Source organism: Planococcus citri, chromosome 3 (genome assembly GCF_950023065.1).
Source record: "Planococcus citri chromosome 3, ihPlaCitr1.1, whole genome shotgun sequence".
Taxonomy (NCBI): Eukaryota; Metazoa; Arthropoda; class Insecta; order Hemiptera; family Pseudococcidae; genus Planococcus; species Planococcus citri.
In genome coordinates this window covers 65,062,428-65,077,628 of record NC_088679.1, presented here as the reverse complement: position 1 = coordinate 65,077,628, position 15,201 = coordinate 65,062,428, and the positions used below count along the sequence as shown (strand labels likewise).

The following is a 15,201-nucleotide window of genomic DNA, read 5'->3' as shown; positions in this document are numbered from 1 at the left end:
AAGCGACCAACGTTGTTGATATTCAACCAGACTAATTCGAACATCTCGCAAATACGTTCGTGTAATTTCCACTCGACAGTTCGTTAGTCGTTCGAGATGCGAATTATTTCCAAGCTTATTCATCGCATAATGTGCCAGGTGCTTCGTAGGCCTAAAATTTCGAATGTTTCGTCACTCGTATACACTGAAGATGAATCAGATTCCGTTGACGTAACAGACTATCCAGGTATCTAGTATTTCGCATTCGTATTCTAGCGAGCTGATGAGTGATCTATTCCTCGAAGGAGTACTACTTCTGCACTAATACTTACTCTCTAATTTAGAAAATGTACCGGAGCTCGAGTCAAATACGTTGAACTGCAGGTGTCTCAGCGTTGTTGCATCCCAATCATCGTTAACTTCGAACATCAAACCTAACCTCAGATGTATTTCGTTCGCTGTAACGTAGCTCGGTTCTAAATGCAATACTCGTTGAAATGATTTCAGGGCCCTGTAACATGAAAAAAAATTAATTAATCGATAATATTGTAACTAGATCTATACTCCTAACTCCTAACGATATTATTATCATCAATGAACGAATTCTCGATTACTCATCGACCAATAAATTAAATTACGGATACGATCATTCCATTATCAGTACTTCATTACATCTGATTGATTCATACTCGAGATAAATATCACAAGGAAATTCGGATATAGAATCACGTAGCCTCCGGCCTACAACATGAGTTAACGGTGGACCAAGTTAGGCTTTCGTGGATCTGATTTTCATTCGTGATAACTCGATATTCGATGGGAAATAAATGTGTAGATAAATTTTATTTTTCGTATAAAAATTTTATTCGTAAAAAAGATAACCATGCGCGTAAGACAACATACACCTGCACATTCTCGTCGCGCAACGTCCATTTTCCAAGGCTACGAATGCACGTAGCGGATTACAACTACACGAAAATACAGAATGAATAATTAAACGCCACAACCGTCGAATAAAATTCGAGTAATCGTGTCGATAATTCGAACATTGAAACATGCAGAAAAATTTGACAACGCGTGAAACACCGTTGTCGATTTTATAATCGAGTAATCCGAACAAAAGAATGTATGCGTAAAACAATATCAACACCGTACACACGGCCACTCACCATTATTGCATGAGAATAAGCGTACGTACACTAACGAGATATGTAACCAATCGATAATAAGACTATTTATGAATTAAAAACTGATCACTGATGAACATTGAACACAATATGGTTGATGAACGATTTAAATGAAAAATTTCACCATACACTTATACAAAATCACAAAAAGAACAAACGAACACAATAATGCGGACTAGGTATATAATACAATACACATACATACAATACACGACCACGATACCGAAGAAACACTGGCTGCATATACGCACACACGCACACTACCGACGAAAATAATAACAACAACGTAAACACGTAAACAGAGCAAAGCAGTCCATTTTGTGTAGTAGTAAGAAGAAGAAACGATTCATCCAGGACGGAAGTCATGACCGTAAAGTGCGCACGCATGCGAGGGGTGAGGGGAAGGATTGGCAACCCGCAGCATAGCCATGAGGCGCTGGTACCGGATCGTCGTGCGGAAGGTAGGGAGATCGATCCTTGCCCGGTGCGGAATCAATTTTGAATTTTTTTTTCAAATTTTAATTATTTTTTCGAAGGTTTGGAGTAAAATTTTTAGGGCTACGAAAACGGAATTTTTTGAGTTTTCTTTTTTCTAAGAACCTCTTCTCTATTTCGTTCTCGTTTTCGTTTTTCAGTTCTTCACTTTTTAGTTCTTTATAAGTAGTTTCATTTCAGCTCTTGGTTCTGTTCCCAAGATAATTATTTGAGTTTTTGTATATTTTTTGCCTCTTGGTTCTGAATCATTTTTTTCCAAACTGTTTTTTGGTTCTTTTTGGCTCCATTTTGATTCCTTTTCATTTTTTCTAGTTCTCAGTTCTTTTACTGTAAGTACTTCTTTTTAGTTTATTTTTGCAATAATTTAATTTTCACTTTTTTTTTTGCTTTGTTCTGTATTCCTAATTCAATTTCTTTTTTCAATTTTCACTATTTTCAGGCTTTTTACCAGTTTTTTTAAGGGAAAAGGATTTTCATTTTTCAGTTTTAATTTTACTGTTTGGTCATTCCACATCAACGATCAATTCGACCAAGCAAGAAGTGATAAAGGGAGGTCGGCGATTTTTTTGAAATTTTTCCTGCGGAAAGACCTCCCGAAGAGATGACCAATGGCGCAAATCGCAGCCCTCTAGCCCTTTTTCAAATGCTGCTAGGGGATGTCAAAGTTTTCAGTGAACTTGAAATATCATCCATTTCAGCAATAGATTACTCGATAACTGCGATACCTACCAAAATGGAACTTTTTCCAATAACTAGGGGTCTTGAAAGGCATTTTGGTAATAATCATGAAAATCAGTGTGGCCACTTTTTTTTGTACGAAAAATCAGCTCGAAAAGTTTCAAAACGTAGTTTTCCTATCGTTCAGACTTTCAAAAATTCTGAAAAAAATATATTATGGACAACTTTTCATGCTGAACAACGTATAATTGGGATGGCATTATTTCGTAAAGTCGATTTTAAAAAATTGAAAGTTTGCGAAAAAATGCGATTTTTTTATTTAAAACATGAAAAAAAATTTTGATTGGTGAAGTTGACCCATTTAACCCCTATTTTTACATATCCGTTGAAAAAGTTGAAAAAAAACCTTTCACTCGACGATTTGAACTCATCGCAAAAAATCAAAATTCGAAAAGGTTCAAAAAATAAACAAATTTCAATTTTTTTGCAAAGAGTGTAATTTTTATCAACTATTTCATGAAATACGTCAGAAAGAGGTGAAAAAAAGACAACAGAATAAATTTAAACTTTTTTGATGTTTGGAAAATTGATTTTCTCCGAATTTTGATTTTTTTGTGATAAATTTGCCAAAAAAAATTGGTCGTACTAAAAAAAAATCCAAAATCACAGATTTTGCTTTCATAACAATCATGGAAATCGCACAAAAGATTTTCAAAACGGACAAAGCTAGATCGAAAGATCATGCAAAAATTTCAAATGCCAAAAAGAATTTTCCAATTTTTTTTTTATAGTCAGGGAGCCCGCATAAGGATCTATTGTACCCCACCCCCTCCCGTCGATCCTCCGTGACAATTTTTTTCTTAAAGGGGGAGTCCTAAGGAAAATTTCTAGCCCTTGTCCTCAAAAAAAAAGTGGCCCTACTTATACAAAATGGCGGCCATTTTGATTGACAGATCAGCCGAAATCGCAGATTTTGCGTTCCAACACAGGACTCGCACGAAATTTTTTAAATCGTACAAAGGTAGATCGAAAGATCGGACAGAAATTTATCACCTGTCAAAATTTCAAGTCCTAAAGTGCCTTTTTCGATTTTTGGTGAATTTCTGAAAATCAAATTTAGGCCAAAAATGAGGGAAAAAATCAAAATTTTACCAAATTGACCAAGAAAGCTGAAATTTGGGATATACATACCATACTTTCGACACGCCAAATCGATTGGAAACTGTTTCAAACCGTTTTGAGCAGTTCTGGAGTCTCCAGCAGACTTAAGAAATTCGAAATTCCCACAAAATTTCATCAAATGAAATTGGAAAGCTGAAATTCATTCTGCGTAATAATTTCAATACGCTACGAAGTCGACTGCAAGCGGATTTTAAGTCGTTTTGGAGCCTCCAGCGACTTTTTAAAAATTACTGGAGCCTCCAGTAGACTTTTGAGACTTAAAATTTCCCAACGTTTCATCAAAAATGGAGATGAAAAGCCGAAATTTATTCTGCAAACTAATTTCAATACCTACGCTAAAAGAAGTCGACTGCTGGTGGATTTCAAGTCGTTTTGCAGCTTTCAGCGACTTTTTGAAAGGTTGTATGGAGTTCTTTGGAACATTGAAACTTCCAAAAAGTACCTGGAACTGCTGCAAGCTTCAAAACCATTTAAAACCACCATGCGGTCGACCTCATATTGTATTGAAATTAGTATGCAAAGTCAATTTCAGCTTGCTAACTCCATTTGATAAAATGTTGTGGGAATTTGAAATTTCAAAAATCTACTGGAGGCTCCAGTAATTTTCAAAAAGTCGCTGGAGGCTCCGAAACGACTTAAAATCCACCTGCAGTCGACTTCGTAGCGTATTGAAAGTGGTTCACAGAATGAATTTCGGCTTTCCAACTCCATTTGATGAAATTTTGTGGGAATTTCGAGTTTATAAAATTTGCTGGAGGCTCCAAAACTGCTCAAAACGATTTGAAACAGTTTCCAATCGATTTGGCATGTCGAAAATAGGGTATATCCCAAATTTCAGCTTTCTTGGTCTATTTGGTAAAATTTTGATTCCCCCCCCCTAATTTTTGGCCTAAATTAGATTTTTTAAAATTCGCCAAAAATCGAAAAACGCACTTTAGGACTTGAAATTTGGACAGGTGATAAATTTCTGTCTGATCTTTCAATCTACTTTTGTACGGTTTAAGAAATTTCGTGCGAGTCCTATGTTGGAACGCAAAATCTGCGATTTCGGCTGACCTGTCAATCAAAATGGTCGCCATTTTGTAAGCAGGGCCACTTTTTTTAAGGACAAGGGCTAGAAATGTTCCTTAGGATAGGACTCCCCCCGGTGGATCGACAGGGGGGTTGGGGTGCAATAGATCCTTATGCGGGCTCCCCGACTATTAGGTAGTAAATTTTTGAAGATCAAATTTGAGTCAAGAATGAGAATTGAGAAAAGAATCACAGAATAGTCTATTTTCGACCTGCCAAATCGATTGGGAACAGTGAACGGTTTGGTGTGATTCTGGAGCCTGTAGTGGATTTTTGAAATTTACAATTTCCACAACGTTTTAGTACATATTTTACCGAACGAAGTTGAAAAACCAAAATTCACTTTGAGTGATTCAGCGACTTTCTTCATTTTCATGAAATAAAAATATGAAGGATTTTCAAAAATTACTTCCAATTTCGATTTTCAATGCCTAAAATATCAGGTTTTGTCCCCTCCTTAGAGAAATGAAATCTTGGCGATGCCACGTGGTGTTTTCTCTTCGTTAGTCCGCAACTTGAACTTGAACTTTACTGTAAATTAGGAAACAGCATAAAAATATATCAAAGATGTTGAGAACAGAAAAAAATTCTCGAAAACACGTGTATTGTGTTATAGTAGAAATAGAATAAGAACATTAACCATAGGAAATTCCACACGAGAAGATGCCATCCGATGATCCGAGATCTCTGAAGACTCTGAAGAAGGGAGCAGGAAGACACCCGACGACTACATACCTCACTCAATAAGCCTTCTGGTATGGTAGCATGGAGACATAAATAATGAAAAAGATGTGCCCAGATCCCAGATGTATGTAAATAGGTATTTACTATTCAGTATACTTTTCCCAACGGTCTAGACGTCTAGACTGGAACTGGGGCACATCTCCAAAAAAAAATAATAATAATAGTAAGAGAGCACTAAACAATTTCAACATGCAACTCAACTTCTGAAAAAATTTCAAACTTCTAGTACCCACTCAGTCATTTTAAAAAACTTGAAAAGTTATGAAATTGTGTTTCATTTCAAACACCTTTGAATGTGTTTCAATATTAGGTATGTAATAGTATATTACACCATAAGGGGCGAAAGTGGACGTTTTAACGACGAGTATTGTTCACTGAGCGAGCCGAAGGCGAGTGAAGTGGACGAGTTTACTGAACGAACCGAAGGTGAGAGAAGTAACTGCTACCGAACGAGCGAAGCGAGTGAGGTAGCAAAAGTTTGCTGATCGAGCCGAAGGCGAGTGAAGCAAAATTTACTCGTCGTTAAAAAGTTCACTCTCACACCTTATAATGTAAGATATTTTACATTACGAATTATAAGAAAGTATACGCATTCGTCGCTGCTAGTATGTGGGGACCATGGTATTCAGTTGAGTCTTGAGTCTCTGCAGAATGCAGAGTATAATATTGTGCAAGTTATTAATTTTAATTACATGGGTAATGAAATATGTAAGATAAATAAATCGTTATTCAAACAAAATTCGAACAAACACAGCACATGCACATGACGAAAGAACTGACCATAACCACACACTTTTGACTTCACAAACAACAAAATAATTCAATGCTTGATTAACGCAAAACCCAGAAAAATCTCAATAATCTCATAACAATGTGTTACTCATGTAAGCCTACTCGCGTTTGTTATCTTTTCGATAGGTTTCGGCTTGTGTTTGGTTAACGCGGGTGGAAAACTTCTGTACGTGTTTAGTTGACGCGGGTCGAAAGTGCCGGGATGAAAAGAGGGCTTTTCGCCCCGCATAGAAGGGGCGAAAGTGTGTACTTTCTTATCATGAGTAATGTAAATAAGTTTTAAATGTGTGTTTCATACACGTTTTGGACGTGTTACGAACATGTTAGGAGTTAGAACAACTTGTTTTTGAGTTCTCAAAAAACAAAAAAATTGTATCACCCCAAGAAAAAAGAAAAACAGACCCAAATCGACGCCCGAATCTTACTTCGCATTTTGATATCATTGGTTGTTGCGTTTTTACACAGTTTTTACCCATTTCCATTACGGTTATCACTTGCCTCAATTTACGGAAATTTCCAACAGGTGAATACAGGTGGAAAATATTCGAGATTCCATAATGATGTAACTGTGCCAGAAGAGTTTACTGTTATTCACAGAAAAAGTGTTACTGTACCGAATCCAAAAGCTCAGCTTAGTAGCATCGAGCTTTTGTACGACAAACCTACGTACAAACAAAACTGATAATAAATCAATTTCGCACTTCATCCGCCTTACGCGTTCGTATTTTCAACCTGTGTGGTGTGGTGGTAATTTGCCTTGACGTAAGCAACCAAGCCAAACACTAAACAGAAGTGTTTTGACAGATGTTTGACATAAAAATGATCGCTTGAAATATACTTTTTTCCGGATGGTGATGATTAAAATGGTGCTACTTAAAATATTACTTAATGTGGTTGTATTTTCAGTCCTTATACTTACCACTGTTCATTCCACAATTTATGATGTCGAAAAGTATATTTTAAATATGCCCAATGTCCAGCCAAAAAAAGTAAGTTGATTTTAAAATAACAAATTACGTAGGTATTCACGCTTACAATATGGAAAATCTGGAAATATTTAGCAATTCGTTTCACTATGATTACAACATATTATAATCTTGTTTCTCTGTTCCAGTCGGATCAATATTTATGCACTCCAGTGAAAGTGAATCCATCTCTTTCGTATTATATTGGTGAGTAGAAGAAAAAGATGGGCTACAGGTTCTCAATCTTCATTCCTTTTTTCTTACGAATATATTTTGACATTTATATTTCTAGTTGGATTTCAACCAAATGCTTCCATGAATACTGTTCATCACATGATTCTGTATGGTTGTAAACGACCCGGATTATCAAAACCTGTTTGGTAAACTGAATTTTTCATTTTTAATTTCAATTATTTAAAAAATATGTTCGTTACCAACAATTCAACCTGTAACTTTTTACAGGAATTGTGGAGAAATGTCCACTCTAGATATGCAGAATCATGAAGGGTATGCCAATCCATGCTTCGAAGGAAATATAGTAAGGAATATGTTAAATTATGCTTGACAATGTTTTTGAATTTATTCAGAGACTTGTAGCATATGTCAGTTAGTTAAAAAATTGTGGTTCTCACTGTTCTCAGAACTCTCTGTCATTTTTACAATAGAATCGTTCACTTATTGAATGGCAACAACTCTGAATTTTTCTATTCGTGTTATAAATAATTTTTTTCCAAGATTAGATATAATCTCTAATGAATTTTATAATTATGCAGATCATATATGCCTGGGCCAGAGATGCTCCAATGTTAAAGTTACCTGATAATGTGGCATTTAAAGTGGGCAAAGATACAGATATACTGTATTTAGTATTGCAAGTGCATTATAATCACGTAGAACACTTCAAAGGTAAATTTTTACATGTATTAGGAAGTATTATTATCTTCTTCACATTACCTAACTTATTCATTTTTACATAAATAAGTACTTTCGTACGTTAGTTATTCATTTTTTTTTATTTCAATTCATTTTTATTAGATACGTCCCAATCATTTTTCATTGTTTAGTAAGTCGAACTGTTCAGTACCTATCCTTTTATGGTGTGCTATTTTCGTGTGAAGAATTAATCGTGTGTTTTTCTTAACGTATGAAATTTCACGAGCATCGTATTTAATTAATGATAAATTTTATTTCAGATGGAACTGTCGATAATTCTGGAGTGATTCTCCATTATACAGAAAATCCGTAAGTAAAGATATTTTTCTCCTACTTTGACCCTTTCTTAAACTTACTAAAGTTAATTACATATTTTCGTTTGCTTCTCATTCAAAATACTAGAATGCCTAGATTAGCTGGTGTGCTACTGATGGGAACTGCTGGTGAAATTCAACCATATTCCCTCGAAAGTATGGAAACCGCTTGTCCAATTCAAGAAGACAAGGTTATACATCCATTTGCTTTTCGAACCCATACTCACGAACTCGGTGAGTGACCTGTTGATCTTACTACGATATTCTCAGCCTCGTCCTTGTTTAAATTTTACGAGCTCGTATTTCTTGCACAGGTGTACGAGTAGTTGGTTATAGAGTTCGACGAAAAAATGGCATGCTTCATTGGACTATGATAGGGGAAAGAGATCCTATGGATCCGCAGATGTTCTACGAGGTTGAAAAACCTTTAATAATTAAAAAAGACGACTACGTGGTACGTAAATTCAACATTATGGTTGATATTAGATGTTCGATTTGAAGTTATGTATCTATTAATTCACCACTATCGTGTTCATAGGCGGCTGCTTGTAAGATGGATGCAACTAAAAGGGATCGAGTAACGCGAGTCGGGTAATTAAATGCTCATGTTCAGCATCGTTACAACTTTATAGGTACTCTTTGTTCACAAATTTATTTTTTCTTCAGCGCAACGTCAAAAAATGAAATGTGTAACTTTTACATGATGTATTGGGTAGAAGACAGTGCACCATTAGACCAACAATACTGCTTCACCAATGGACCACCATTTTATTATTGGACGCAGGATTTTGAAGATATTCCTGATATTGAAAAACTAGAATATAGAAAAACGGAAACGTAATTTTAATGTTTTAAATTTCAATACTTGACGATCTCTTCGGTCTTCGCACTGTGTCTGTACATTCTGATTCTGAACGCATTTATTTCATTTTCCTTTCCTTTCCCTTTCCCTCGTGATAATATTGTACTTATCAGTATGTTTAGAGTAATCTTCCATCATTCCTTAGAAAATTATTTCTACAGAAGAATCTAGTCAGATTGATTGTGTTGTTTTAAATACAATTCAGCGTTGCTGTTTTATACAACTAGTCAATTCTAATATGTTTTAACATGTTGGTGTGTCCAAGACGATCGCCAGCATTGGAAAACGAAAAACGTTATTTTTATCTAGAACCAAAAATGTTAAGTTTGTTTTTTTTTGTTGGTTCTTCAAAACATACATAATCATTGTTGAATAGAACGCTTGAATTTTTTCAAGGATAAAAAGTTTTGAAATGCAACTTTAAACTGTGAGCTTTTGTTTTTTGAAATCCAACTCTTTTTTTGGCTCATTTTTTAAAAAATTGGTAGGCTTGTTGGGAATTGTGCATACCTATTTTTTTTACAATGTTTTTCAAAAATTATACCCAAAAAAGAACAAAAAAAAATTATCCAGAATTTTCTTGAAAACAAGAAAAATATCTGAAAAAAACCCAAGGAACTAGTTTTTGATTCACGAAAGCTCTAAAAAATATGTTGTAAAGAAGAAAAAAAAATGTTTCAAATGATCTTGGAATCATTTCAATTTTTTTTTTTGGTGCCAAAATCAGTCATTTTCTAAATGACTAAAATCAGTAAAACTGGTAAAAAAAAAAAAAAAAAAAAAACGAGATTTTGTTTTTTCCAACGCTGACGATTGTGCATTTCTTTATAATATTTGGATGAATTGTTTTATTTTTAATGTGAAACATAATTATACATTTAATATGAAAAAGTATACTTCATTTTCCAACAATTTCCAAAGTCATTGTTGACTTGTCCGTTGTCATCTAAATGAAGAAGTCGTATCAATTAATATCAAAAACTTTATTGAAATATCAACAATATCACAATAACATGTGTTTTGTTGTCAGCTTTTTTCTACAGAAACTGCTGACATTTTGAGTAGGTAATTTTCCCAAAATACTCAAATTTCTCACGAGTGAAAAAAATAGGATTTTACAAAATCAAAAATGGAATTTTGGTTGACAATTACTTAATTAAATTGAACAATTGGTAGAAAAACAAGAATACGAAATGATAATTTGGTCTACTTAGATCCGAACATCTCGTTTTTACTTTTTTCATTATTTTGAAGCCACGTGTTAATCCACTCAACAATTATCGCAGTATTTTGCTCCATATCACTCGCATTGTTGTTATGTAATTCTTGAATAATGGATGGTTCGTATGAACTCATTGCTTCTTCTAAAATACTTTGAAAAATTTCACATTCTATGTTTTTTCTTATCTTCAAATCGCTATATGCTCTGCAAAAAAAATGTAATTCAAAAATGACATAAGTTATAACAACATTTTAGCATTACTAATTTGTAAGAATAATCACCTTTCTTGCAGTCGATCATACAATATCGTGTTATTGGCACGAACAACGAATACTTTATCGAACCATCGTTCGGGGAAAAAATCACAACCATGGTATTCAATAATTTTACCACCGGATTCTACGACTGGATCTAATTCATCGATAACCTGCATATTTCAAAATGAAATTAATTTCATCAAAAAAGACTTCCATGCCATTAAAATATGTATTTTAATGACAGAGGTAACTTGAACACATCCGGTGGGAAATCTTACTTTATCTTCGTCGATTATGGGGCAATTCAATTCTTCATCGTATCCTGATATACACTCTCGACTTTTGGCAACTTTGCTGATTTCGATCCATTCAAAATTCACTTGTTTAACAACTTCTGCACATAGCGAAGACTTGCCAACTCCGGGGGTACCTGATAATTGAAGTAATGATTATTGATTATGTCAGTTGACTTTTATAATAAAATATTGTAATGATACAAGAATCCTTTACCGGTGACCAGAATATTCGGTGTAGAACGAGGCATTATTTTTACTCCAAACTGTACGAACCGGCGTGAAACTGAAATTATAAGGAATTATTCTTGGATGTTTTGGATCAAAACTAACGCGACATACTAGATTTTGTCGATGAAACAACATCGTGAATCATTATTTATCAGTAAATATCTGAGTACATCTACTTGTACTTACCACTTTAATCGATTTTCTTCAATTTATTTTCATTTGTTGCAACTAATTAGTATCCCAGTGCTTTCAGCAAAAAAATAGCAATTATAAATTTACAGAATGATAACGAAACGAAAACGAGGTCCACAGTGATAAGGAGTCTCAACAAACATTATTTTGCCAGCTTGCAGGCGGATGGGGTGCAATTGAAAAATAGTACATACGTGTTTGGTCTCGATAATAATAGCCAATAGGTAACTGACTAATTGGGCATGTCAACTCGATTTTGAATTTTTAAACCTCAATAATATTAAATTGAGAATTGATATTTCATTCAAGCTTCATCTCCAACTCATCACAAATGAACGAATACACGCCAGGAACCCAGAATGCCAGGAATCACTCATTCTTCAAGGCATCAGCATCAGCGATAGCCATTGATTTTTTACGTGAAAAATCAATGTCTACAGCAGCTTAATAAATTATTGAAGGACACCAAAATTGATCAAAAATTGTCAATTGATTTTGATTTTGATTTCTTGTACAAAGATTATGCCTACGTTTTTGAACATCAGGCAGCTCTTATTGCACTCTGGGCATTTTACCATTCCCTACATACATTTCAGCAACAAGGGATATTTATCACGTATGTATTGCTGTTTTTAGTGTTGGGGGGCGTTGTGTCTGCTCACCTCGGCTTCGCCTCGGTTGCGCTGGTCGCTTTGTCGTTCATACTATGTCGTTTAACTTCCCTCGGCCTTCGGCCTCGGTGAGTACAATTTTTTTATAAACAACCGCAAGTGCTACATACACGGTAAATGTCCAGCCTCCGTCTGAACTCACCAAGGGGAGTAATGTCGATCGAGTGAAATATAAATTATGAACGGCTCGGCTTCGCCTCGCCTAATTCGGCATACTATTCGAAAAATAAAAATAATATTAATAAAATACACTTGAAAAAAAATTTATGGCAAAAAAAAAATTTCAAAAATTTGGAATCGAGCGGGGATCGAACTCTGGACCTTCCGATTACCAAGCCTTCTGTCCTGCCACACCGCCATCGCTGCTGGTTGCTGGATCTTGTTTTCGAACGCTATAGAAGCAGCGGAACAACGACGAAAACGAAAACTACTTATATACGCGTGCGCGCGCATGTACGCGTTGCTGAAACGATGTAGGGAATGCTTAAATGCGCACTCTGGTGTTGTGTGTTGTGTTTAGCCTTATTTTGTCAGCTCACAGGTGTGTGGGATGCTGAAAAATGGAAAACACGTGTTCAGTTGGGTGGTTGGACAGTGGACACGTTTAATTGTTTCATTGTTTGTACTTTTTTCCTTTTGATTGTTTGAATTTTTTCATTTGTTCTGGTTTTTAAAACAAATATTGTTCGACTACTTGACTACTCGTCCATACGCTCAGTAAGTTTGATCACGTGACTCCCACGTTTCGGAGCTATTCTCGTGATAATGATTGCAAGGAAACGGGAATTGCCCGTTTCCCTGCAAATGACCAAGTTTCGACTTCAATTATGAACGATCTACGGTGAATTTTTTTAGTGTCGAAGTTTCAAATTGTTATTTGTGTCGTCCTGAAGAACAATGAACTGAATTGAACAAGCTAAGTACTTACGGACGGATTTTACGATCGTTTTAGTGTCTCTGAGAGGTCGAAATTCGGTAAAAACTCACCAAATAACAGCGCAAATGCTTCCATTTCTTGTGATATTGAATCCTTTCGTTTCAGAAAACATAATTTTAAAACACGAGTTCACAAAAGTCGATCAATTGCAAAAATTAAGCTGAAATTCACTCGTAAAATACGAGTTCCCGTTTGCCTGTTATCATTATCACGAGAATAGCTCCAAAACCTGGGAGTCACGTGATCAAACTTACTGAGCGTATTTCTTGATGAGTGTCAATTTTGAATCACCTAAATGAAAATTATTTCAATCTTCTAATCAGCTCTAAACCTTTTACCTACTAAGTAGGTATTTTATTTTTTTTATTCGTTTTTGTTTTTTTCTGTTTTTTACATTTGAATTGAGAATTTTTTCAATCTTCAAAGTTCTTGATGAAAGTTTGAAAAAATTGCACAAAAGACACTTTTTTTGATCTTTTTTGCAACCGATTGATTTCATTTTTAAAAATCATACTACCTTACCTAATTTTGATCGAAATTCAGAAAAACTTCAAGATTGAAGTGAACTTCATTGGATACAAAATACAATTATTTCTCAGCTCAGTATCTTAATTAAAAGAGAAAGCAGGAACAGAAAATAGAGAAAATGGTCTGACATGTCAATTTCTACTGATTCAGGAGTGCTAAATTCGAATACGAGTACCTAGCTACCTACATCTATAAGCTGACATAAGTATTGTTTTTCTGATGATACCCTGATGCGTTTTAAAAATTCAATCAATTTTGAACTGGACGTCGCGAAATTTGATTAAAAATTAAAATCAAAACGTCACATCAAATTTTACAGCTAACAAGAGAACCCCATTTTCGGCCTCCGATTTGAAGGAGACCTCAATTTTTGACAAGAACGTGATCTGAAACCCCCATATACAAAAATTTCAGTTACCTAATTCAATTTTTCGATTTTTGACAATTTTTCGAAAAATTCAAAATTAATCATTTTCGACGATTTGTGTTTGTTTTTTTTTTTTAATGCATAATTTCAGCAACCACGAACCGAATTTCCCTGTTTCTGGCCATTCTGTAGCCTCCAGCGTGATTTTTGATTTCTTCAGAATTGGAAAATTTCTTTAGGTAGCGTGGAAATGAATATGGGCAGCAAAAAATTTAGTCGAATAAGCCAAATAACTCGATTATTAGCTGATAGGCTGATACACCTAGAAGGGGAGGGGATTCGACTTTATAGAGTTCACGAAATTTTAAGAAATTTGTCACAAAAATTAAGATTTTGGAACTTATTTTTAAAAAATTATTTGAGATATTCAACTTGTAAAAAAATGCACTTTCCAACTCGTTCGTCTCCTCGAATTTGCGATTCATTCGCTCTAAAATTAGTTTTGGAAGGTCGAAATTATGACAGAAACCAGGATTAAATTTTCAACTGCTGAAGTTGGTTTTAACGCCTTCTGAAGCAATTTCAAATCGCTGGAGAAAAAGTCAGCGTTATTTTGCTGGAGGCTCTAGATCTGCGTTCAGCCCAAAAATGGTAACAATCGATTCGGGAGAGAGGTTGACTTCAGTAGAAAGTAGAATATTTACTCTTTTTACAGAAAATTTATATTAATACATATACAGGGTGTTCCGAGAATCGGCTGCCAAAATTCAACTGTATAAATAGATCGTTCTCGAGGAGACGAGACGAACAAAAAACGTCATTATGACTGGTTGCCTATCTTATGAATTGAAGGAGCCAAGTGCTTCGCAAAAATCGAAATTGACTAATTTTTGAAAAAATCATCAAAAATTAGGAAATGTTCGAATCATTCAAATGACGCCCATAACCCATTATCCCATAGTACTCGAGTAGACGAACAAAAAATATTATTATGACTGATTGCCTATCTTCAAAATTGAAGGGGCAAACTTGATTCAAAATTTCCAAATTTGTAGTGCCCTAGATTTTGACATTTTCAAATTTTCAAATTGTGTTGGCCCCTTCAATTTTGAAGATAGGCAATTTATCATAATAACTTTTTTTGTTTGTGCACTCAAACACTATGAGTTAGTGGAGTCACTGAAATGATCCAAACATTTTCTGATTTTTGGGGAATTTTTCAAAATTGGTACATTTTCGATTTTTGGCCAAAAATTGTGCAACTTCTTCAATTTACAGAGAGTAAGAAAATGTCTGCTTCA

At 34.7% G+C, this 15,201-nt stretch overlaps 2 protein-coding genes and 1 long non-coding RNA gene across 3 annotated transcripts; 2 read left to right on the top strand and 1 right to left on the bottom strand.

Moving 5' to 3' along the window:
* The first annotated feature begins 88 nt into the window (after window positions 1-88).
* Window positions 89-628, top strand: LOC135842090 (uncharacterized). The gene is made up of 2 exons (XR_010558067.1): window positions 89-226; window positions 324-628. It is a non-coding gene; the product is annotated as an uncharacterized LOC135842090 (long non-coding RNA).
* Window positions 629-6,724: 6,096 nt separating this feature from the next.
* On the top strand, window positions 6,725-9,986 carry Phm (Peptidylglycine-alpha-hydroxylating monooxygenase). Its single transcript, XM_065359430.1, has 10 exons — window positions 6,725-7,117; window positions 7,243-7,300; window positions 7,386-7,473; window positions 7,556-7,631; window positions 7,867-7,999; window positions 8,287-8,335; window positions 8,429-8,574; window positions 8,655-8,794; window positions 8,879-8,931; window positions 9,007-9,986. The coding sequence occupies exons 1-10, from the start codon at window positions 6,977-6,979 to the stop codon at window positions 9,179-9,181; spliced, it is 1,059 nt and encodes a 352-aa protein (XP_065215502.1). The 5' UTR covers window positions 6,725-6,976; the 3' UTR covers window positions 9,182-9,986.
* Window positions 9,987-10,170: 184 nt separating this feature from the next.
* On the bottom strand, window positions 10,171-11,541 carry Ak6 (adenylate kinase isoenzyme 6). The gene is made up of 5 exons (XM_065359431.1): window positions 11,392-11,541; window positions 11,192-11,260; window positions 10,960-11,111; window positions 10,706-10,851; window positions 10,171-10,628 (listed from the first exon to the last, which is right to left on the bottom strand). The coding sequence occupies exons 2-5, from the start codon at window positions 11,223-11,225 to the stop codon at window positions 10,409-10,411; spliced, it is 552 nt and encodes a 183-aa protein (XP_065215503.1). The 5' UTR covers window positions 11,226-11,260; window positions 11,392-11,541; the 3' UTR covers window positions 10,171-10,408.
* Window positions 11,542-15,201: the final 3,660 nt, after the last annotated feature.